The sequence below is a fragment of the Thalia democratica genome, chromosome 3 (genome assembly GCF_965202585.1).
Source record: "Thalia democratica chromosome 3, ktThaDemo2.hap1.1, whole genome shotgun sequence".
NCBI lineage: Eukaryota > Metazoa > Chordata > Thaliacea > Salpida > Salpidae > Thalia > Thalia democratica.
Genome location: NC_139167.1, coordinates 37,189,799 through 37,215,827, shown reverse-complemented (window position 1 = coordinate 37,215,827; position 26,029 = coordinate 37,189,799). Strand labels below are relative to the sequence as shown.

Genomic DNA, 26,029 nt, shown 5'->3' with positions numbered 1-26,029 from the left:
ATAATATTTTTTATCTTTAAATTTTTGACTATGTTAGTTTATAAAAGTATCTGAAAGATTTATAAACCTTATTATTTTTGTACTTGTTTTAGATTTTTAGTCTGTTTTCTTTTATAATCAAACTTTAGCCAATTGTTAATGTCTACTAGCACAACATTCTACATTACTTGAATGTTTTTTTTCAGATTTGTTACTTTATACTTATTAGCTAACTGAGTGAGACACTTTTTTTTCAGAAAAATAAAGTGAAAATGTAGTTATATGATTAAAAACTAATGAATAATTAAAGGTAAGCATTATAAATATTTTTTACATCATAGCAAACAAAAGGTTAAACGTTTGAGTAGATACTTAATTAACTTAAAAAGCTTTTTATTAAAATTATCTACAAAAAATAATCTATTTTTTAACAGAAAACAAAATGTACTAATCCAACTCACTAATAAAAGCTTAGACACGCCTCCACTGTATAAATATAAAAATTCTGACAGTTTTATTTTTTAAGACTAAAGTCAACAATTCAAACTAAAAATACTTAAAGTTTCACATTCAATACTTAGACTACTTAATTTGGAAATATTTACAGAAACTTAAAGATATATATTTAAAGTACAAACATTTGTAAGTCATTTATAACCGTTTTTTAACTTATATAAATAAAAATTTAGCAATCTTTTTTTTAATTTAAAATTATTCCATCATTTCAGTTATGTTTTTTACTTATAAATTACTAAGTATAACAGCTTATTTATAAGTAGTTAGAAATCTAAAAGCTTTATACTATTAAACACATTATTTCTAACTTATCAATTTGAAAAAAAAACTAATATATTCCTAAAATCGTAAACAATTTTTGAACTTACAAAAAAAGTTATTAACCTTCAAAGGTGTAGTACAGTTTTTAATAACTAAGTTGTTATCATTTTAATGGTTAAAAACATCAAACTTAAAATCTTCCTTTTGTAACCATAAACGTTTCTGGGCAAAAGCAAGTTACAACTGTGTAATTTTCTTGTCCCATTAATATTAATCCCTATTTAAAAGTAAACTTTTAGTTAACGAAAAAAAAATAATAAAATTTAACTTTTGCTTTTTTAGATAATTTTGCATTTGTTTCTTATGCTCTCATTTTGTAATAACTATCAAAAAGTTATAAAACTAAGTAAATTCTTTATTTTAATTACAAGCAGTTAAAAAATGTTTATAAATTTTTATTATAATGTTTTATTTTGTTCACACTTTTTAGTAGAAGTAAAGTAAGTTTTCTATGTTTAGTTTCGTTATCTTACTTAAAAAAATAGTTTAATATAAAACTTTAATCTGAGCTGTCAAAGTTTTACTTTTATTTAATAATAACACGACTACAAAAAGTGCTTCAAAGTAAAAAAAAAATGTTTAGTTAAAATTGCTACAAAAAAGCGTTTTAAATGAAGTCGATCCCATTTATAAAATTTTTGATAAGACTTTTTAATGATTTATAGATAAAACTAATTATAATAGTACTCGAAACATTTTACAATATACGTAATCAAGTTCCAAGAACTAAAATAGAATTATCAGAATTTTCACAAAGTTGTGTACGTTAAAGAGCAAACATAAACTGTGACAAAGCAAACAAACATTTTTAAATACACTACGATGTTTAGTCAGTGAACATTTTCATCCTACTTTATCAGTGTTGTTTTCAAGTATTTTAGTAGTTCATTTACTCTTATTTTTGCTTCTATTTTATAATGGATTAAAAAATAAAATTAAGCGATGAATGAACAATTATTTTTATTTATTTATAGCTTTTCAAGTCTTCAGAGGCTAACAAAAATAATTAAAAGCTTCTAGTTTTAGACTTTTAAAGTAGTTAAATACACAAAAGGATGTCTAAAGAAGAAAATATTTTAAATGATGTCAAAGATTATTACGGTATATTGTTTAATATTTTTTTATTACGAGAGTTTAGAAAAGCATTTTTTGTAAGAGTTTAGTAAGACTACCAATACTATGTAATAATAAGGTTTTTTTGTATGTAGAAGTAACAATAATCATTAAAAGTAGTAGAGATTTTTTTTCTTACAGAATAAAAGAAATTTATTAACTTCTAACTAAAGTTTTGAATAGTAAAGTTGGATAATACAAAAGTTTTTTACAAAGATATGAATAATACGAAAACATAAGTAATAAAACTATACTTTAAAAATAAAAAGAAAATAATCTTTTTTCAAAGTGTTCAAGTTTATGCAAACCAAAATAAATCATGAATAACGTTCTATAAATAGCTTACTGTCTTAATAAGCCCCGAGAATATAAAACAGAATTAAAAAGCTGTGCACAGTAAGTTATTGAAAAAATACTTAATGTCACTATGATTTATTTTCTTTAAACCTACTATTTTGATTGTCTTTAAGTATAAAAAACGTGCTAGTACCAGTAAACTTGTGTTGTTTAGTCCTGGAAAATGACGTTAAACTGTAACCAAGTGTTGTACGACTCGATAACCGAAAGGTTCTTTTGTGCCCCAGGTCTTTAGACCAAAAATATTGAGAGCTTTTTTATTTTGTCATTTAATAAATAATAAGCTATAATGATCTTTTTTTTCGACATTAAAATACTAAACAAGCGTCATTTATAAACGCTGCTATACATTAATAAGGTTTTGGTGCACAGTAAAAGAATTTTTGTGCACACCACTGTACACAGGTGCCTACCGTTGAACCACTTGTTTAAAGATTAAGTAGAATGCATAGATATCCTTTCATTTAAAAATTAAATTGGCGGACTACTGTTAGTAGCAACCGGGGGAGTTGCGTGGGTTGGAAAATTGGAGTCCAAATGATTCACCCAAGAACAATGAAAACTTGTTATAATGTTATAAAACTGTTAAAACTAATATTTCTAAATAAAATTTTGTTTTCAAATGATTGGTTGTAACTGTAGTACTTTTAACATTTAAAATAGTTAAAAAAAATCAAACTAAGGAGTTTTTTAAATACATGTGTTTTTTTACCCCATAAAAAAATTATCATGCTTCGCCACTGGTAGAAAATTTTTGATTATCAATCTATTAAGAAAGTCTTTTACAATTTAAAGTAGCTAAAACCGTTTTACTTTCTCTGAGATTTTTATGTTAATGACACATCATTAGAAAAAAAAAAACTGTACTAAAACTTTTTTGTAATTCTTTGAATCTAAACATGTTCATCAAAAATGAAAATTCAGACCATAATTTTTATCATACAGCAGCTTTTCAAACACAGGCAAGCAGCTGCAGACTTCCGACGATCTGGCCACCAACGCGTGCCGGACGCCGTCCGCCACCAAAACGTCCAAGCACGTGAGGCACGCCCTGTCCCTGGTGCACGACGAGGTGGTCGCGAAATACTACGGGTGCGGCATCGTGGTCCCGACCTGCTTGGACGGGACGCACGTGGTGGACCTGGGCAGCGGGAGCGGGCGGGACTGCTTCGCCCTGTCGAAGCTGGTGGGGGAGGAGGGCAGCGTGGTGGGAATCGACATGACCGAAGAGCAGGTTTGACAGGAGAAAATATCGACTGTTTAAACGTTACATGTGTTTGTACGTGTTGTAGTGCAGTTAAAAACAAATGTTTTTACTACTTAATGTCAATAATATTTGTACGCGTCATAGTTTGAATGCTGTGGTGTAATTTCAGAAATCGTTTTGTGTTTAAACTATTTTTTTAATATCTATAGCTACGCTAATTGATTTTTAAAAACAAGCAAAAATTTAGATCTTTTTGTTGTTGTTTGAATGCTTTCAAAGTTTGGAGTATCAATATCTAGCACTATAGTTAAAAATAGATATTTTTATTACTTAATGTCAATTAAATTAGTTCCGTATATTACTTTAGTATAAAATTTTTTTAGTTTTTGTAATTTGAAATTAGTTTAACATATAAAAATTAAATTTTTGCAAAGTATTAATTTTTATTTTTTTTACTGTTATATATCATAAAAAAAAACTTTATTAATGTATATTTTAAGATGCATCTGTATCTTTTTACTGCTTATCCAAAATAACTTTCCAAAAACTAATTTATATCAAATTAGATTTAATTTGTACAAGTTTTTTAGTATTTTGTTACTTATAAAATTTTCATTAAATATAAATTCAGATTAGTGTAGCAAACAAGTACATTGACCACCACACGAAAGTGTTTGGCTTTGCAAAACCTAACGTGAGATTTGTAAAGGGAGTCATTGAAGACCTGACTGCAGCCGGGATACAAGACAACTCTGTTGATATTGTCATGTTTGTTTACAGTACATTTTTTAAATATTAAAACTTTGTTAAGATAAAGTTTAAATCGATTTCTTTACCATCACTGCAACTTTTGTTGTTGATATGTAAAAACTATTTTCGCTTTTCATTGTAATATACACTTGCTACTACTTTGTTTAGTCTTTTTTTGTTACTTGTAATAAAAACAGTTTTTGGACTATAAATAGTTTTGTTTACACATTTTAAAATTAAACAACTTATTTTATTGTAAAAAATTAACATTTTAAAGTTTTTACACCTTTTTAAACAAACCAACATAAGACAATTACATCATTAAATAACTATTAAAACTTTGCAAAGACTACATCAGTAAAATTGTTCAATTGATGAATGAATTATTATTTTAAATCTCTCTTTTATAAACAGTTCAAACTGCGTGCTGAATTTGTGCAAGGATAAGAGGAAAGTGTTGCAAGAGTGCCATCGAGTGTTGAAAAACGGAGGCGAGTTCTACTTCTCAGACGTATACTGCGATCGTGTGTTGGACGATGAAGCTAAAAACCACACTCTACTGTGGAGTAAGAATTTGTTTTGATTTAACAGTTTAAGTGTTAATTTTTGAAAAAAAAAACATTAAATTTATTTTATCAAAGTTATGGGCTCATGATTAATTTAACCTTTAAAATTAAATAATTTATATAAAGTGTTGCCTTTTGGTTTAATGTAAAATTCTTGATTTCTTAATTGACAGGTTTGAAAAAATCCATTCTTTTAAAGTTTAATTACATGTAAAATTTATTATTTAAAATAGTTGTAAATTAACTAAAACTAAATAAACTACAAATTAATTAGATGATTGCGTTAGTGGAGCTTTAAATTGGGAAGAGTTCAACAATCTTTGTAAAGAAGTCGGATTTAGTATTCCAAGGGTACATTCTGGTCACAAATTTAATGTGAGCAAACCAGAGTTTAAAAAGATACTAGGTTTGTTTGTTATTGCAAGAAAAAAGTAATTCGAGTTTTTCGTAAAGCTGGTTAATTAAAAAAAAACTCTAACAACAAGTAACTTACCTTATTGGAAAAAGAAATATATTCAATTATATTCAAAAACTGTTAAAAGTATGGCATTTTTAAGCTTACATCTTTTTTTATAAATAAAGTTAGTTTAATTGTTTTAAAGGGGATGCAAAGTTTGCATCAGTGACATACCGTTTGTTTAAACTAGACGAAAAAAACGAAAACTCCAAGAAAATAGTTTACAATGGAAAGCTTATTGGATGCGAAGATTCTTTTAAGGTTAAAATAAAAATTTAGTTATTTTTGAATAACTGTATAACTAAGATAGATTTTTTTTTAAAACCTCTTTAAAAAGCTCGTTTATTTTTTAATATCAAGTTAGTTTGTTAGTTTAATTGTGTTAGAAAAAAGAGTAAGTATATGTCATAAATATTTTACAATATTAATTTTTCGCAATTGTAAAAAAACTGGCACCAATAAACAAATGTAGTTTAAGCATAATGATGTAAAAAAATTAGTACTTAGGTTGTTTACACAGTCAACATTTTGTACAACTTTTTTAACCAATGACTAAAAACTTAAAAAAAAAACAAAACATCTCTGATATCAAGTTTGCAGTTTTAGCTAAATATTTTCAAAAAGATTTCCTTTTTAAGATAAACAAAAACTTTACTTATATGTTTTTTCTTTACTAATATTTAGAATTTTTTATCAAATATACAAATACTTTTTATTATAATGTTTAATTTGAAATAAAACAACAGCAAAAAAAACCTACTTTAATTGAATTCGTTTTTGTAAGTATAATTTTAGTGAATTATTTTACATTTGTTTTAGAACTAATGATTAAAGTAAACTACCAAAACTTACATTCTTTTACAAACAAACAGTTTGACTACTTCCATGAGTTCAAAACCAATGAAGCAAAGTTTGTAGACGGAGAGACGTGGGAAATAATCAACCAATCACGTTATAGTTCTTTCTTCACCGAAGAAAAAGCCCCATGCTGTGCTAAATTTTACAAAGTATTTTATTAAATGTTATACTGCTTCAAACTTGTTTTTATAGAAAGTATTATTAAAAAATTTCATTTATTAAAATTAAAAGTAGCTGCTTTATAGTTGTTAAACCATTTATTCTTTAATATTATTTCTATTGTATGCTCAACGCTACTTTTATTCATAAAAAAAAAATGAATTGTCGAAAAATTTCTGGTCAAACATATCACTTCTACTTGTTTTTGCAGACGAAATATGAAAATCCCTTCGAGTTGATTACAAAAGATGGGTTCGAGGAATCAAATAGTGGTGGTTGTTGTTAAACTGTGTTGCTGTACTTGCGTTTTGTTGTTATATACTTTGTTTTTTTTATAAAACTATGCATGTAAAAGAAAAAAATAATTTAAAACTTATAAAAACACAGCTCGCAAAAATTTAAGAAAAGATATTGAAAAAAAAAAAATTATGTAAACTTTTCTAAAACTTCTTTAAATTTAAAAACTGTTAGCTACAACTTTTATATATTTAGTTGTATAGGTAATTAAGTACACGGTTTATTTAATTTTTAGATTAATAAACTAATTAAAAAAAATTTTATGTGTATTTTGTCTAAACAATTCTGTATATTATAGTGTTAAAATTTAAATATTAGTTAAAATTTAAAGGTTTTTACTTTAATTTTCTTAAAAGTTAGTTGTTTTTTTTATTTAAAAAACGAAACAAGTTATAAAAAAGATTTTTCTTGCTGTCAAAATTTACTTGACAGGAGTATGAAAAGAAAAACTTTCTAGTACAACTGATCTTACTTTAATTAGTGATTCAACTATCCGGATTTGAGTCTGGCTGGATAATGCAATTTTTAATCCAGATCTAGCCGGATCCTAATTTTTTTTTTATATTATCCGGATGCGGCCGGATTTTAATGTCATGGTTAAGGTAGATCACTGAAGGGTGCTTTAAAAAAATGATAGCAGGGGAGTTTTGAAAATTAACCTAGTATTACGAGAAATTTTTGAAAATTTTACTAGAAATTACGGGAAAGTTTGAAACTTAAACTAGATATTCTAGAGTTCGTAATGAAGAGAAAAAAAAGGTCTTAGGTGCATTTAAGAATAGTTCTAAAACTTACAGTAGATATTAAGAGAAAGTAGAGAGTTTCATAGGATGCGGCTGGATCCTAATTTGATAATAAGATCCGGAACCGGTGCTTGCCGGATACTAATTTTATGGATCACTTAGATCACTACTTTTAATATATTACTTTTGTTACATACGCATACTTTGAGTAAGTTCGTGCTAAAAATAGTTTTTATTATTGAACTTTTTAAGTTATCCTAATTGATCGACTAGAACTATCAATTAGGATAAGTTTATTTTAGTAATTATACTAATTATCCTAATAAAATGGTTTTTATAGTACTATAAAATTGACTAACAATTTATCGGAGTAAACTAAATCAAAATAAGTTTTAACACTTGTTACATTTAAAAAATTATGACAATCTAGATAACTTTGATACTTGATATAAACCAAAAAATATTTATTTCCTTAACAAGGTTTGGATATGTTTAGAAAGAAAACACTATTGCATTATATTTTTCTAAAAGTCAAAATATGTGAAACTTATAAAACTTTTTGAAACTAAGCTGACACAGTATTGGTAATTTGTAGTCAAAAATTATAAAAATTTTCTGAGGTGCATACATAAAATTCGTTTACCTTTACTTTATAACATTAATAAAATCAACTAGTGTATTTATTGAAGCTTGTTTTCTTTTAATTTTCAAATAAAAATAGCTAATAAATTTCAATTCAAATTAATACTATTTTTCATTAAAAACAAAATTAGTATATTTTTTTTGTACAAACTATTTGTTACATACTTAAATAAAACTGTAGTGATAAAACTAAATTTTTTTTTTGAAAAACCCTTCTAAAACTTAAATAGTTTGCTTGTTAGTTAAACTAAGCTAAAAAAACGTTTTTTGCTTTTCATGGACATGTTATGCTAAGAAAAAATTATTTTTTTTTAATTTTTATAAAGAGGTTATAAACATAAATTTTACTAAACAATAGGTTTAAACATGAAAAAGTTTAAATTAAAAAAGTAAAATATTTACAAAATTATCTTACAAGTGTTCTAAAAATCAAAATACATGTCTGTTGTTGCGATCTTATAGGTACAACATTTTTTATTAATTTTATTTGACACAGTTATTTAAAGAAATGGTGTTAGTTGTTTATTCAAAACAAGCTAATTCAGTCAATTAAAAATTATAATATAAAATTTACGTATTTAAAAACTTTTAACAATAAGTAATAAACATAATTTAAATGAAAAATTTAGTAAACAATCAAAATGTTTGGTCAAAGGACTTGGTAAATAAGAGAAGAAACTTTTATCATTAAACTCACCGATCACCTAAAAAAGTATATAAAGCAGCTTAAAGTTAAAGTAACTACTAGTTTTATTTTACTAAGTTAATCTGTTACAAAAATGTTAAGTTTGAGTATTTTTCTAAAGAAAGGTTTTCTTTGAAACTAATGAGCTCAACTAGTTATTCGAAAAATATTTTCATAATTTTATAACCCAAACCAAAGTTGACCAAAAATTTGTATATTTGTGTAAAATTGAATCAAACAATTTATATGCGTTTAGAGTATATCTAAAGTATTTAATTTCTAAAGCTTATATAACTAAATCAAAACATATTCTTGTTTCTAACTAGTTTAGTTTTTTTTTAATATATCAATTGACTAGGTTATATCAGTTTAAAATACAAAAACCATATTTTCTAACAAAAGAAGATAATAATTTTCTGGTTTTATTATTGTTATTATTATTATTGAAGTTTATTGTCAAACGAAGGACCTAGGCATTAAAACCTAAGCCATTTAACTGAAAGACACTAACATAAAAAGAAAAAACAAATTAAAGTGTTAAAACAAACATAAAGCCCATACAATTTAAAACAATTTAAAAAAATCTGTAATAAAGCGTTTTCGAAAGGACACAAGCATAAACAAATCAAGGGTACCAGATGCTTTTACATATTTTAACTTATATGTTGTAGGTCTACAGTTTTTTATTGTCCCCTTTCTATAGAAATAAACCCAAATGATTAACAAAAAATCTAAAGGTATTATTTATTTAATTTGCTTTTTACCTTTTTTAGTTTGAAAAATATAAGCATGATCGACTTGATTTTTAGCAATTATACTAACTTTTTTTGTAACACACCAACTTTTTTTTTCTGTATTACTTCAAATTTTAATAACTTTAATTTTTCCGAAATTAAATGAATATGTTTTTTTTTTAATTACAAAACATTTGGGAAACTTTTCTATTTGTAGGACTAATTGTGGAAGCCTTTTGTACACAATGGACAATTGCTGTACTACTGTAAAATTACACTAAAAAACAGTTTCTAATTTGTCTAAGAACTTATTTGTAACATTATTACCATTAGATTGGTTCCACAGTTCATTATAAAAAACAATTAACTTATAAAACTTTTGTTCAGACATTTTTTCAGTCTTTTTTTTACTACAAAGATTTAACTTTAAAATTTAGTATTGGGCCGTAACCTACCCACAGGCCGTATGTTGTCAAAAAATTGATTGAATTTTAGCTTAAATATAAGTTGAGCAAAATAACTAAAATACAGCTTTTTGATATCTATTTTTTAATAAGCTTTTCACTTGCTTTCAGTACCTACAAATGCTGTTACTTATTTATTCAAACATTTTTTTATATTAATAACTAAAACAAATCTACGTTATGATTTTCCAAAATAACGTAGCCCGCCATGATTTATTTTTTAGATATACACCCATAAAAGACTTTTCTGATAAATTTGGCATGTCGTTAATAAGATAGCCAACTATATCAAAGGTATTTAGCGATAAAAAATATTTGATGTGAAGTTTAGATTTTAAAACTTTTAAGTTTTTTGAGTCCAAATTTACGGAGCTGGTAGATCATTAACTTACCATTACTTTTATGTTCAAAGTTTTTATCTTTGTGTGGTTTTGAAACATGTTGGCGTTTTAAGTGAATTACCGTCTTAAATTCTAGTAGACTTTAGTTACTCAATTTAAAAACAAATGTTGTTGTTGTTATTTTAATATATCATATTTATCTGTAATTTTTTCTTAAAATAATATGTTTAATCTAATTTTTTTTGTTTAACTACAACTTAACTTCTATAAAACCTTTCAAAACATTTACTATGTAGGTAAAACAGCCTAAAATTTACTTTCACTTGTTATATCAATAATTGTTAATAAAGTACAACATCGTGTAAATATTTACTATAATAAGCAAAACAAGAGTTATTTTTTTTCTTTCTCTAATCTTTAGTTGATAAGCTTTAAGTTTTTTATAAAAACTTTATTAATTATTTCAGAAATAAGTATTAAACTATTTAAAAGGTCCTTAAACAAACTTAACAAAATTAAAAAGTTATTAAGAAAATTTTCTTACGGCATTTGGACATGACTGAAAATATAAGTAGCAAATTTAACAAATAAGTTAAACAAAATAATTCCTTAACATTTTTTATCTATTTAAAACCCTAAACATTCATAACAAAAACTGCTGTTCATGTTTATTTTTCAACTTGTAAGTTTTCACAAACATTTAAAGTTTGTCTCAAAAAGTAATAGAAAACATTAAAACTAAGAGACAAAATAGGTGACTAATTAGCACCCAAATAGCTGCACTAACAGTTTTTAGAGTTTTAAAGGCGAGGGTCTGTGAAGTATAAGTTTATAACGTACAAGGATATTTAGTTATACAAGTTATTACTTGTAACAATATAAGATAAACAAGCAAAGAAAATCAAGGTTTTCAGTAAACATTTTTGTCTCAATAGAACTTTCTTAAAAATTAATTTTTAATAAAAAACTTTAAATCAAAAACTTTTGATAAAAAACAGATTCTGTTTACAGTACTAAAATATTATCCATTAAAAATCGTAAGTATATGTTTTTACTCCGTAAATAAAACTTTATATCATAAAAATATTAATTTAAAATTATAATTTTTCTTATTAAATATAAGACATTGAAAATATTTTCTTGTAAAAATATCAATCGATTATTATATTAAAAAATTAAGTGTTTAACACAGGCAGAAACACTATGGCTAAGTTTTATTTGAAGTATTGTCATTATAAATTCTTGCTTTAGTTATTATGTTTAAAGTAAACGAACTTCCAAGATTAGAAAATTGTTTACTTGAAAAATTATAACTAAAAGTTCTAGTTGTTATTTTCTTACTTCATTTTAGAGCCGTTTTAAAAATTTTAAATAATTTTTACTGAATGCTTAAATTTTTAACTGCAAAAACATTTTAAGTATTATAACAATTGAAAAAAATTAAACAAATGTTAATTCAAATTATATTTTGGTCTTTGTGTAAAAACTTTAAAAATGCATATTAGATATTTTTTATGTGATAATTTTTAGTTACGTTTGGAAACACAACATAAAAAAGACTATTTTATACATGCATATCTACTTAAACGTTAAACTATTTAGTTAAGTCAGTTTTATTAGTTACATCATAATTACTTTATATTAACTTTCTAATTTCCATTGCTTTTTTATCTACACAGCCTTTTGCGAACAACAGTTACTGCCTTTTAGTTGTTGATGAACTTTAAAGCTGTTTAAACTTAGTTAAAATTTTCAGTAAATGTAATTTCAAATAGTACGTGTTCTGCACGGCACAAAAACAAGACATGTGTTTAAAACATTTACTTAAAATTTTTTAAAGCGTTCGGTTACTTCTTTTAGTTTGTTCAAACACAATACCTAAGACTGTTTCAGCTTTGTTGTCTAAGCTTGCTTTCTTTGCTATTCTTTTTTATTCTTTTTAAGCTTTCTTCTCAACCTTCGACCTTCTTTACTAATACGTGCAACTGTATTTCGCTTCTTCTCTTCTTCTTTTGAAGCTCTTTCTGAAATAGTTTTCAAAAAATTTGGTTTTTCTCTTTCAATTAGGTTTTGAAGGTAGGAAATTTTGTTTGTCTTTTCTTCATTGCTTCGAAATTGTTCTAATTTGTTAAAAGTTGGATTCCATGCTCGGTTTTGCATGTCTGTAAAATAAGAAGAAAAACTATTTTTCGCATGGTGTTTTAATGGAGCAGAGTCAAAATAAGCTTCGCTGTTTATCTCACCACTATCAATTTTAGACTGGACATTTCGTTTGTATTCTTCAAAAACGTCCTCAAGCTTTTTATCTACCAGTTTTATTTCAGAATTTACGTACTTTAAGTCTTTTTCAAGGTCTTCTGTTAAACTTTGATATTGTAAATTTAAAATTTTGTTTATTTTTTCTTCAGATAGCTTTTTCTCACTTTCACTGTAAGTAGGAAGAGAATTAAACTCGTTAAAAATTTCGCTCTTACAAACTTCAAAAACCGACGACAAGCTTTTAACGCTGTCGATTGTGTTTATCATGTTTTGTACAGCTGATTCACAGTTACCACTGAGCTTTTTTACAATCGTTTTGTAGTAGAGCTTGGCCCACACATCAACTTGAAGACTCGGGTCGGGAACGTCTGTTTCGTTGTACAGTTTAACGTGCTCATCTATCAGGTCAACGAGCTCCAACACGGTGACCTTTTCTTGGTTGATTTTCTTGACTGTTAAATTTTTCCACATGCTTTTTATCATGTCCTTAACGTGTCTGATAAACTCGACACCCATTTGGTTGATTGTCAGCTTTGCGCCCGAGCCGCTTCTCTTGAGCTTCGGATCAGGTTCCGGCAGCAGATAGCAGTAAACGTTTTTAAAGCTGAACTTGACCGAGTCTGTAATTTTCTTCAGGTGCGCGGGGGAGTCCTCGGCGTTGAGCCACGACTCGATGTACCTTTTTCCGCCGTGCCTCCCGTAAACGTAGTCGTCCGGCCAAGGCCAGTCTCTCACCAAAACGTTGATGTTGTCGAACGGCTTTTCCTGGAAACTCTGGCTGGTGTACTTGGCGTACTCGAGAAAGGCGGTCAGGCTTTCCAAGTTGGAAGAGTCCAATTTGCCCTGCAGGTTGTACAACAGCATGCTGCTGATCATCGTCGAGAGGGAAAATATAACAGAAGCTTCTTTCTGGGTGGTCAGCGAGTCGAAGAGCCCCTGAGTGTCGGCGAGCAGTACCGCGACGTCTTCGCCGTTTTCATCCTTCGCAACGTGCACCCTTCTGCTCACCACCATCCCGGTGGTTTCCCTTTTCGGACCGGATTTGAACGCGAACTCTTTCAGGTCGACCGGCTCGTCTTCTCCTCCCAGCCACAAGTTCTTGTCCTCGGCTGCGAAGTAGCGCGACATCAAGTTCAGGAGAAACGACTTTCCGGTCCTGAAGGGGCCGACGACCGATATGAAAACGACCGGCAGGTGTCCCACTTGGTTTTCTTCTATGATTTCTTCGAGAGCCTCCTTGTAAAACACGAACTTGTCGGAACTTTTGTGGTACGTCAGTATTTGGCTCGCAGTTTCAACTATCGCGCTTGGAACCCTGCATTTTTTTCTCATTTAAATTTTTCAATATATTTTTTAAGTTGTATTTAAAAAAGAATTGTGCAATTAAAGCTACTCTGTATTTTAAATTAAGTATTTATTGTTCAAAGATACATATAAGATTATGAAATATTTATTACTAACTCAGTGGTCTGAGTCGCTGTAATTTCAGGAGTATCTGTATTGTTCCACGATTCTGCAAAAGTTAACAGGTAAAGATAAATTATACACTTTCTTGTTTTTCTTTTTTTGTTATTCGGTGGATTATCGTAACTACGTTTGATATTAATCTCAGTAGTAATCATTTTTGTTCCATTGGGATATGGCTTAGTAAAATATGTCGGTTTAATTTTTTTTTAAAGCTGTACAAAATTTTTATAGAAATTCTACTTTATGAAACAAGTTAGATTTGTGTAGTTTATGTGTAGTATTTCTTTTTGTAACCAACACATAAAACGAGTTTTTTTAATGTTTATAAAAAATAAGTATCATACAGTCAATTTTACTTTCACCTATCATAAAAACAATTTAATAATCAAACCTTTTTGCAACTGCACGTCGAAGTGAGACACAGACGGCCTGTCAACTTTACTCGAACCTTTTATATTTGCTCCGTTTGAAACCAAGTCATTCATAGCAATAGTAAGATGCTGTATGTAAGCTCCTGAGAAATTCACTCTGTAAAAGGACAAAATTGTTTATACTAAAAACATTGATTAGAACATTTTCAAATAAAACAGAATACAGCAACAACTCAATATATTAAACATTTTTACTTAACTTTTTTTTTTTTTAACTTATTTTTAAATTACTTTCTGAAGTATTTCTTTTTTATTTTGATTGTTGGTATCTATGTTTAGATACTGTTTATTTGATATAGTAACATAAATAAATCTTTATATATTCGTTAGCAATATAGTTTTAAACTTAAGTTCTTAATTAAGATTAACTTACTAAGTTATATGGGTAGGTATCAAGTTTGCAAGAGGGTACTAAATTGCACGAAGACAAAATTGCACGAAGACTTTTTTGCACGAGCAGACAATTTTGCACGGGTTGAATTTTTCATTTATTTTTTTATTTTTTAATTTAGTTCATATAATTTTCTTACTTTACTATCACTGTTACCCCTTACCCTCGGTCGGTAACATTTTTTTTATTGATTTTTTTTGTAATAGGTTTTTTTTACTACCACTGTCACCCCTAACCCTTAGTTATCTTTTTATTTTTACTATCACTGTTACCCTTAACCCTTACCCTAGGTAGGTAACTTTTTTTTCTTTTTGTTTTTTTATTATTGTTTTTTCTTTTTTGCAAAAAAGATCCTCCGTGCAAAATTGTAACTCGTTCAAAATTGTCATCGTGCAATTTTGTCCCCTCGTGCAAGTTTTTCTTCGTGCAAAATTAATCCTTCGTGCATTTTAGTCTCCTCGTGCAACTTTTTTTTCATGCAATTTTGAGTAGTTGCCAAGTTATATATCTATAATTCAGCATAAATATTAGTTTAAGAAATTTTATTTGTCTTCAACTATTGGAAAACATTTAAAATAGGTCAGCCATAAACAATGTGACAAATTTTAACGAAAACCTGCACTGAAAAATTAATATTTTCATATCTTTTTTAGTATGTGAACACACTATTATAACTCATAAGCTATTGAGAAAATCAAAATATTATAAATGTAACAAACGTATTTATAGTTTTCAAATTTTAACTACAGTTAAGTGGTCAAAAGAATTTTATTAAGAAAATTAAAATTTTGACTAATTATTTGAAATAAAGTAAAACCGAAAAAAGAACTAGTACAAATTTAAAATAGAAGCAATGACAAACTTGCTATTTTCATTATCTACGTTTGAGTCTTCGGACATTTTTCATATCAAACTGACTGAGATAGTATTAATCCGTTGTATTTTACTGCCTTACATGTAAAAAGTTATACAAACCTTTTGTATTAAACCTTTTAAAAAGTTATATAGCAGCTAGAAAAATAAATCATAAAAAATAAACTTTATTAGATAAAAAATGAACTGAAAAGAAAATGTGAATATAACGAGTATAGTTCTGTAAACTAGACTTAGTTAAGCTAAAGTAAGCTAAAGTAAAATTTTTTAAAACTACTACTGTTTTGAGTTTAAATTTTTTATGAAAAGTAACATCAACTTCTATCAAAAATTTAACAATTTTTTAAGGTTTTATAACAATTTATTTTCTTTTATAAGTTTAGTTTCAGTTTTCATTATTTTTTGCTTCTTTTTTAATATACTGAAGATTTTTAGTTAATTAATTGTTTTTACATTATAGTTAACTAAGTTTTAACGTACTAAATATGCTTTTCACAACATTTACCTCAAAATTGAAATAAATGTTTTATTTAATATCAGTTTAAAAACAAAAAACGTTTTTTCGAAGTAATTTTTGTTTTAAAATTGTAGTTAAAAGAAATCTACTTTAAGCTGTTCTCACACAGTAAAACGAAATATGCGATGAAAAAATTTGTAAATGATTTACTTAAAACACGTTTATTGCTAAGCAAGGAAAAAAGGTAATACAAAAGAAAGTTTTACTGCTTTATTTTCTCCTAAACTTAAAAGCAAACGAAACTAAATTGGCAGAAACCAATTTTTTAATATATCCTCGTATCTGTTATTTCAATTTGTAGATTAGTTATTTTGTAAAGATACTTTAAGTATAACATGCAGCTACTAAGTATAAAAAGAAATTCTTACAACTAATTTTAGCTGCATAGAAATAAAATTTTACTGCATGTTTAATGTAATGTAAAAAGTTTTTGATTTCTGTTACTTAAATGGAATACAATCTTTGATAATAAAAATATAATAAAGTTTAATCAACGTTTACAATAAGTTTAAGTTTTAAAACCAAAATTCAACTTTTATTTTTATAAGAAAAAACTAAAATTGTATTTTGAATTAGCTTAAGTTCAAATCACTGTTTTTCGGTGTTTAATGGAATAATTGTAAACCATAAATTTGAAGTTTGACTGCTATGCTATTTACTTGTATACTTGTTCAAAAGTAAGGTGTGTTATTTCCATTTTACGTATTAAAAATATTAAATTTTCTATACGGTATTGGTGTAAAGTTACTTTTTTTATAATTTCAAGCTTAGCATTAAAAATAATTAAAACTTAGTTTTATTTAAATTAATGCTAACAACTACAAAAAAATCGAACTTTATTGTCGAAAAGTATGTAATAAAAATTTTTAAATGACATATAAATTTAATTTTAGATGACATAAAGCTTTTTAAAATCAGTTTGATAACTTGAAACATCATAAATTTCCAACAACATTACTTAAATTGAAAAGCCAATATTTATTTCGGCCATCATCAACAATGTTGAGATGTTTTATGCCATCGATAATAAACAATGAACTTTACCGTATATATGCTGTTGTTGTTGATCTTGCGGTAAAGTTCATTGTTTATTATTAAATTGAAAAGATAAGTATGTCGTTTTAAACTTTTTCTAAAAAAGATTACTTATTCAAACTACAGTTCTCTAAAGCTGTAAAGATATTAAATGTTATTTTAAGTATACTAAGCTTTGTTTTCATTAAAATAGGTACTTAAAAAAAGATTGTTAGTATAAACATATAAGTTATGTTTATCATACTATAACATATAAGATTGTCCTGGACAAAACGTTAAAAGGTATCCGTGGTGTACGATTTGATAACCGAAAGGTTCTTTGTACACCAGGTCCAGAGACCAAATATTTTGAGCGTTTTTAGTTTGTCGTTCAAGTAATATAGAACGACTGTACAATGTTTTACTTATTTTAAACAAAAATATCAGTTTAGTAATTCAGGTCATTAGAAGTCTACTTAATTTTTTTTTTATAATGCATTTAGTTTTTAAAGTATTTATTTCTTATACCAATTTATTTGTTATTAAAGCACTTGACTACTTATGTTTTTTTTTTTAAATTTTTTTTTTCTTTTTTCTAACCCTGTCTTAATAAACATTGATTTTAAAACAAATAGCAGTTTTTTAAAGTAACTTTTAGTTTAATAAAACTTAATACTCTAACTAAACGTTGCTTGTTTAAGTAGTATAGTTTATAAATTAAGTAGATTGAATTTTTGATGCGTTTCACGAAAACTTTGTTGCAATAAAACCTTAAATATTTTAATTATTTTTATATTGCAGCTATTTTTTAGTGAATAAAAGTACTTTTTGGAAATCAATTCGGTTACTAAAGTTCTAGGTTTTTAGCTAAAAGTACTTTTCTGTAAGCATAGTTTCATACTTATGTCTTCAACTTTATTTTTAATTAAGAAGCAGCTTACTTGGATTCGATATTTCGACAATTGACATCTTTTTTCATTTAAAAAATAAAACAAAATATCTTAAGCTAACTTATAATCAATATTTTATGAATTAAAAAAATGCAAAAATTTTTAATTTCATACAATATCAAAAAGTAGTTGTTTATGCAGTAGTTTACTTTTATTTGTTCTAATGATTTTTAAACAATGTCATCAATCAAGACACGTATCCCTTTTTTCTTTTTTTTAATGTTATTTGTATGCATACAAAATACAGAATACCCGAACCGCATAACATGCATTAAGTATGTCATGCTGTCAAATAGTCATCACAAAATACTGTACAAAGTCTAAAGTGGAAAAAAAATATACAAAAAGTTATCTATTACCGAGAAGCAAACTGGTTAGTTATACATAAAGTCATCACAAAATAATATTGTAAGATCATGAAAAAAGTTGATTAAGTTCAGAATACAACATGTTCTTATGATTTCACTAATATCGCCGAAATTACATTAAAACGATATACAATACCCACCCGCACAATTCCCAACACTTTTTTTTAATATTCTTTATATTTTTTCGTTTATTTGTATTTGTTTTTTATATATTTTTATTTATTTTTTACGACCACTGTTACCCCTTGCCCTTGGTCGGTAAGCGGTTCTCGGATTTGATTGGGTGGGAATCGTCCACGGGTTGGAGCTGAGCGTCTCCCATTAAAACAGACCAGAACTGACTGTCTTATACAGTCTTCCATATATTTAGCTACTTTTGTGAGTACATTGATAATTGGTCATAAAGAAATTTGAAAAAAAACTATGTACAATTATTTTTTGGTTTGAATTTAATATATTGCAAAACAAAGAAACTTATAAGCTTTAGTTAAGTATTTTTTCAAAGGACAAAAGTAGTTAGCGAATATGGTAGTAAAAGCATTAATTTTTTAAATCAACAGCTTATTTTTTTACATGAATATACTTTAATGTTATTTAAACTATGTTGTTAATTTTTTTGCCGAAAAAGTCTCAAGTTTGAAAAGTCTGAATTTTTTAGAAATCTTAACTAAATAAAATGTATTCAACCTCAAAAACTTCAACATCTCAAACCTAACACAGATAATTTTTAAAACTTTACATAGCATTTATATGTTTAAGATTTTTCTAGATTATATAGTCCCATAAAAAAAGAGTATATATAGTTTATTGAACGACAAAAAACGCTCAAAAAGTTTGTGTCAAGGACCTAGTGCACGAAAAAACCTTTCGGTTATCGAACATTTCGGTATAAAACAGAAACAAAGTTTAAAATATATTCTCTTAAACCTTTGCACTACACAAAATAAATTTTGAAAAAAGTACTTATTAATTTAGTCTGAAATAAAATTAGAAAGAAAAATTGCTCCATGACAGACTTTTCATAGATTCAAGTTTTAGTTTTATGGGTATTTTTATCCAACATAACTGAATTAATGCTTTATTTTTACAAGAAAAATGGCTGTAGTTTATAAAAATAAAAAAAATATTTTTTTTTTTAGTTATAAAGTGATGTTGGTAAACACTACATATTTAAAACCTTATCAGGATCTTTGACAGTTTTTTCAGAAAGATCACAAAGCTTTAAATTATTATTGATATGAAAATAAAATTCATATGATATGTATTCTATTTGAATAAGGTTATATATAAGTAAATTAATATGTCTGAATTGGAAATAAAAAGTATCATTGAAAACTGCAAAGTTAGTAAAGCAACAAAGGAAAGTTTGCTACAACTAGGAAGAAAGAATGATGCAAAATTTCAGTCAATGGAAAAAGAAATCAATAACTTGAAAAGTCAGTATGAAACAAAAATCAAGGAACTTGAAATCAGTATCCAGAGTACACAAAAAACTCATGAGGAGGTCTACAAGAAACAAACTACAGAAAAGTCTCTTGATCACAAAATCAGTTCACTAAATGAGAGTTTTATGAAATTTAAAACAGAGTTCTGCAAAAAATTTGATAATTTTGAAAAGAAACTTTCAATGTATGCAGAAGCATCAACAAACTCCTTTCAAAAACAACCAGATTTTATTAGTAACATTGACAGTAAATTGTCACTAGTAACACATCAAATAAATGCTGAAACTGAGAGGAAATTGAAAGAAAAAAAATCTTTGAATGTAATAGTATTTAATATTCCAGAAAACATTAGCAATACATCGGTTTATACGGTAGAAAATGCAAAAAATGACCTGAATAAAATACAAAGTTCTCTAGGTTCCAACAAGATAGCAGAAACTGAATTAGATACAATATACCGTATCGGTAAATACAACGGCAATAAAACGAGACCAATAATTTTGAAGCTACTGACACAATCTAGCAGAAAACGACTGTTGAGTCTAAAAAACCTTAAAATACAGCATCTGGGAAAACAAATTAGTATCTACATTAATATTGATCGAACAAAATCAGAGATGGAACATTTTAGAAAATTGAGATTTGAACTAAAACAAAAACAAGCAGAAGCTGAAAGTAAAAATTTGAACATAAGATACGTTATAAAACAAAACAAAATAGTTGAAAGTACTCAACTGCCCTTTCGGTTTAACGCCCAGGATCTCTGGGCCTAATAAGTCTAGCTTAAACACTGACTTGCATCTTAAGTCATCTAGTTTAATCTTTAATTGTTCTAATACTAAGGCCTCAGGCACTGTTTTTTCTAATAGTTTAACCTCTAGTAGAGATTTATTTTTAAACATTTCATATACTAATATAAGATCTATTTTAAACAAAATAAGCTTCATTGAATGTTATATGTGTACACAAAATTTAGATTTATTTTTTTTTACTGAAACATGGTTAAATTCAAATGTTATTGATTCAAATTTTTGTCCTCTAGGGTATAATATAATCCGTAATGACAGAATAGGCAGGGGAGGAGGCGTTGCTGTTATATTTAAAAACTTTTTAAAATTAATTGAAGTAAAAACTAATTTTGTTTCATCTGATGGTTTTGAATTTTTGTGTTTTGATTTGATTCTTAAAGGACTCAGATTGAGATTTTTATGTGTCTACATCCCTCCAAATTCTTCTAAATCTCTAGCTGTTGTTTCAAACATGATCGACTTAATCAGAAACCTTATTCCAAAACAGTCTCCTTTTTACATTTTAGGTGACTTTAATTTGCCAAATATAGACTGGAATATCCCAAGCACAACCTACAATGACTGTCACAAATGTTTTATTAAATTTTGTTCAGATAATCTCCTTACACAACTTATTGACTCACCTACCCATAAGAACGGTAATATCCTCGATTTACTGCTTTGTAATTATATGGCATTATATAGAGTTAAGTTTCATTTGGTTGATTCGCCTTTAACAAATATAAATGATCACAATGTTATTTTGTTTGGGATAAGTGTTCACAAAAGTAAAAAACCATCTCCTAAATCACTCTATCCAGATTTTCGTAGAGCAAATTTTGAGAATATTAATAAATTTTTATCAGATATAAATTGGAAAGTTCTTTTTAACAACTCAAAAAATCTACAAATGTTTTATGATAAATTTATCAAAACAATAAACTTTTCAATCAAACAATTAGTGCTTTTGATTAAACAAGACAGAAAAATGAAAACATATCCTTCTGATATAAAAAAGTTGTTAAGAGAAAAACTAAAACTCTACAAACAATGTAAGTTAGATAGGCAGATGATAGAAAAATACAAAACTGTATCAAAAAAATATGAAAAAGCAGTGAAAGTGTTCAACATAGAACATGAAAAACGTTTTTGCCAAAACACAAACTCAAAAAAATTCTACAGCTATGTAAAATCAAAGCTCAAGTTAACACCTTCTTTACCTGTATTAATTAATGAAAATAATATTCCAATAATATCAGAACTTGATAAAGTCTCTTTTTTTAACAGGTCCTTTCAAAAGGTATTTATTAAAGATTGTGATGACAAAAATTTTACACTTGTTAGTAAAAAGTGTCTGGAAATGAAAAACTTCTTCATAAGCAATGATGAAATAATAAAGTCTGTTAATCATTTAAAAGATAAAATAATCAGAACGCCTGAAAACATTCCTTCATATTTTATTAAACGTACTATTCATTCTCTAATTCTTCCAATTTCACTAATTTTTAATTGTTCACTAGCTACATCCTCTGTACCAAACCAGTGGAAAGTCTCATATGTCATACCAGTGCACAAAAAAGGTAGTAAGTACAACCCTTTAAACTACAGACCCATTTCTTTAACAAGCAGTTTTTGTAGAATTTTCGAACATATAATTTCTCTAAAAATACTTGATCACCTTTTTTTAAATAAGCTAATTTCACATAAACAGTTTGGTTTTCTACCTAATCGATCATCTAGTTATCAACTGTTGAATTGCTTACACTCATGGCTGGTTTCATTTCTAAGCAATAAGTCAACTAAAGTTATTTACACAGACATTCAAAAGGCTTTTGACTCTGTATCCCATTTTAAACTAATAAAGACTTTAACTCAATACAAAATTCATAAAAGTTTAGTTAGCTGGTTCAAAGAGTTCCTTGAAAACAGAACCCAAAAAGTAGTTATTGGTAACACTTTTTCAGAGTCTTTACCTGTTTTCAGTGGAGTGCCTCAAGGAGGGGTTATTGGCCCACTTTTATTTATAATTTATATCAATGATATAGCTTTAGAAGTAGATGTCGATAGCAACATAAATCTCTTTGCAGACGATACAAAAATTTTTAGCCATTCTAACACAATTCTACAAAAATCTTTGGATAAAATTTATCATTGGCTAAAAGAAAGAAAACTAGTTCTAAATCCTAGTAAATGTCAGGTTCTAAACATTCAAAAAAATACATCTAGTATCACTTCTGAATTTAGAATAAACAACATAAGGTTACCTTCAACTAAAGTGTTTAAAGATCTGGGAATTTTTATTGCTGAAAACCTAAAATGGAACCACCACATCAATTACGTTTATCAAATTGCATCAACTATTTCTTTTCAAGTTTTAAAGAGTTTTAAATCTACAGATATAAACATTCTCAAAAAAATTTATCTCGTTTACATTCGTCCTAAGTTAGAATACAACACACCAATTTGGTCTCCATACCTGAAGAAAGATATTAACCATCTTGAATCCATTCAAAGAAAATATACAAGAATAGTCTTCAACCGTTGTAACATCTCATACACATCTTATTTTGATAGACTCTCAAAACTTGGTATTAAGTCTTTAGAGTATAGAAGGATTGAGTTTGACTTAATTACTTTTTTCAAACTGATTAATAGTGAAACTACAATTAATTTACAGTCTATTTTTGAACCTCATAAATGTACTTATTTACTGAGAGGTAACAGCAGAAAATTTACATGCAGACATAATTTCAATAATAATGTTTGGCATAATTCTTTTTTTTATCGTTCAGTTGAATTATGGAACAAGCTTCCAAACGAATTAGTTTCTTGTAAAAAAGTTGAGTATTTTCGGTTAAGGTTAAAAAAGTTTGATTTAAATAAATATTTTGTTAGCAAAATTCATAAGTGATTTTTTTTTGTTCTTATTTCTTCATTAACCACTGATTGTATTTGTCTAATTTGGTTTAACCTATAGCTTTATTTTATTGGCGGCGCCTTTCCTCTGTGTATAACAAAACCTGTTCCTTAATACATAGTTTATTGGGCTATTAAAGTGCTAGAGGCCTTGGGTTCTTAAGTTTTGTTTATAGTCAGTGTTCTCAATATTTATCAGCTACTACGAAAGTCCAACAAACGCTGAGTTATCTGAGTATTAAAGATTTGAAAGTAAATATGAAGCAGGCTCTCCTAAGAAAAAAGAAAAACGTTGTTCATATAAAAGCGGTTCTAGTTATACGAATAAAAGTGAAACAAGTTGTATGGATAAAAGTTAAGCCGGTTACTCAAATGAAAGCTGAACCAGTTGTTCAAATAATGTGAAGCCAGTCGTTCGAATGAAAGTGAAACCAGTTTTGGAGTGAAACCATCTGTTCGGGTGAAGTTGAAGTAGGATATTGTTGTTCTTTTTTCGGAAGCACCGGAACTATAAATTTTGTGTTATAATTTTTGGTGTTTTTATGTTAATTTTTAAACTTTAATCAGTTAAACTCAGTTTTTGTTTTTCATTTTTAATGTACAATTTTGGTTTATTTTTGTCTTTTTGTTGTATGTCTTTCTGTATAAGTGGCCTAGGTTTTGACGCCTGGGTCCATCGCATGACAATAAACTTACAATAATAATAAAACAAAACTATAAGTTTTCATCACAGCTATGTTTTTTAAAAAAATTTGAAATAAAAACATATGTTTTTAAACATTAACAAACAAGTTTTGGAATATTTTATAACAGGATGTCAAACTGCATTTGATAACTGTTTAAGTTTAAGCTTTGAGAAAGTTTTGAGTTATATTTCATGTTCATCCAAGCGTTTATGAGAAAGCTCGCAAGGCTACGTGTTATACTGATGCAAGTTGAATAAGGAGAAAATAAAGTTCAGTCACGAGTTTACTGACGCAACTTTGCATTACTATATTACAGCCATATATATTAACTCTCAACAGTAGGAGCAGGAATGCCTTCTAGCCACAGCCTGCTGCAGTAAACATTTTATTCCAGAATAGACATTTTTATTGTTTTATTATGCTTTATTAAGTAAACTTTAAGTAATTTTAATTTTTATAAGTATCTTTATCTACATTCTAAGTGGTTAAACCTTATTTTATTTTGTTTTTTAAGTTCTTAAGATATATACCTGTTAGATCGAATCTTGTGTAAAAGTTTTGACCACATTTAAAGTATTTTCTAAAGTATGATGTTCTTTATATATTAAAGTATATATGTGGTTGCAATTGTTCTAGTTTATTCATGTCATACCTAGTTTTACATGGAGTAGCCCTAAATACTATAAATATCAGCATTTAGTATAAATTTAGTTTAAATTTAATTATGGTTTTTATTGTGGTTGTACACTAAACTAGAACTCTACAACTTAATGTGCGCAGTAGTAGGTTTGCCGGAAGTATAGAAAACTGAATGTTTAAGAAGCTTCTGTTTTTTAAACATTTAGTTTCACGCTTGATAAACTTTTTGACAATACCCTCATCGCCACAATGGCAAATTTGAAGTTATCGTGATTCAAAAGTTTATAATTACAGATCTAATTTGTTAGTGACTTTAAAAATATACTTTTGTACATTTTTTCCATTAGACTTAAAACTAAGACCTCGCGCATTATCAGTTAGTTACCTTTAAAAACTAGTTAATTTTTTGAATGTAGATTTTTTTAAGATATTTAGTTTAAAGCCTTATAAATACTAACTGATTTTTTTAATAATTTTATATTTTTTTAAACACCATACATTTATATCTGTATATATAACACACTTAAAAGTTAATAAGTTCCCAAAGTTTTTTAATGCAGAAATTTATATTACTATCTTTACAGAAAACCAACCTTTTAATTATATTTTCAAAATATTATTTTTAGGTGGTATAAATGTCGTCTATTTGAAAACGAAAAGTTTTTCATGAAACTAAAACTTTTAGTTTTGAATATACTAAGTGGTTTTATAGTATAAATAAAAAATTAACAACAAAAAACTATATTTTTATTATTTAGTAAAACAACACATTAAATACAACTTTTAAAACAATCTCAAAATAAAAAATAAGTAATTGTTTTATTTATCTTTAAATATTTAATAATGTTATTGTTTTATTTTGAAATATAGATAATTTAAATATTGATAATCTGTTGATTTAGAGGCTGATAGTCAGTAGATTATTTTTTTAAAGTTTATTTGGTAACAATAGATAATTTTTCTAAACTTTTAGCAAACTGAATGCTTGAAAATCTTGATTGTGAATACTAATTTTTTAAGGAACTGAGATTTTATCAATTTATGAATTGATATTCTACTATTTTAGGACATATACCATTTAAACATTTATCTATCA

At 26.8% G+C, this 26,029-nt stretch overlaps 1 protein-coding gene across 1 annotated transcript; it reads left to right on the top strand.

Annotated features, from left to right (window-relative positions):
* Nucleotides 1–1,871: 1,871 nt before the first annotated feature.
* Nucleotides 1,872–6,626, top strand: LOC145832243 (arsenite methyltransferase-like). Its single transcript, XM_082939564.1, has 8 exons — nt 1,872–1,917; nt 3,249–3,520; nt 4,125–4,261; nt 4,658–4,809; nt 5,084–5,215; nt 5,412–5,527; nt 6,139–6,273; nt 6,495–6,626. Exons 1-8 carry the CDS (start codon nt 1,872–1,874, stop codon nt 6,567–6,569), a joined length of 1,065 nt encoding a protein of 354 aa, XP_082795690.1. The 3' UTR covers nt 6,570–6,626.
* The last annotated feature ends 19,403 nt before the right edge of the window (nt 6,627–26,029 follow it).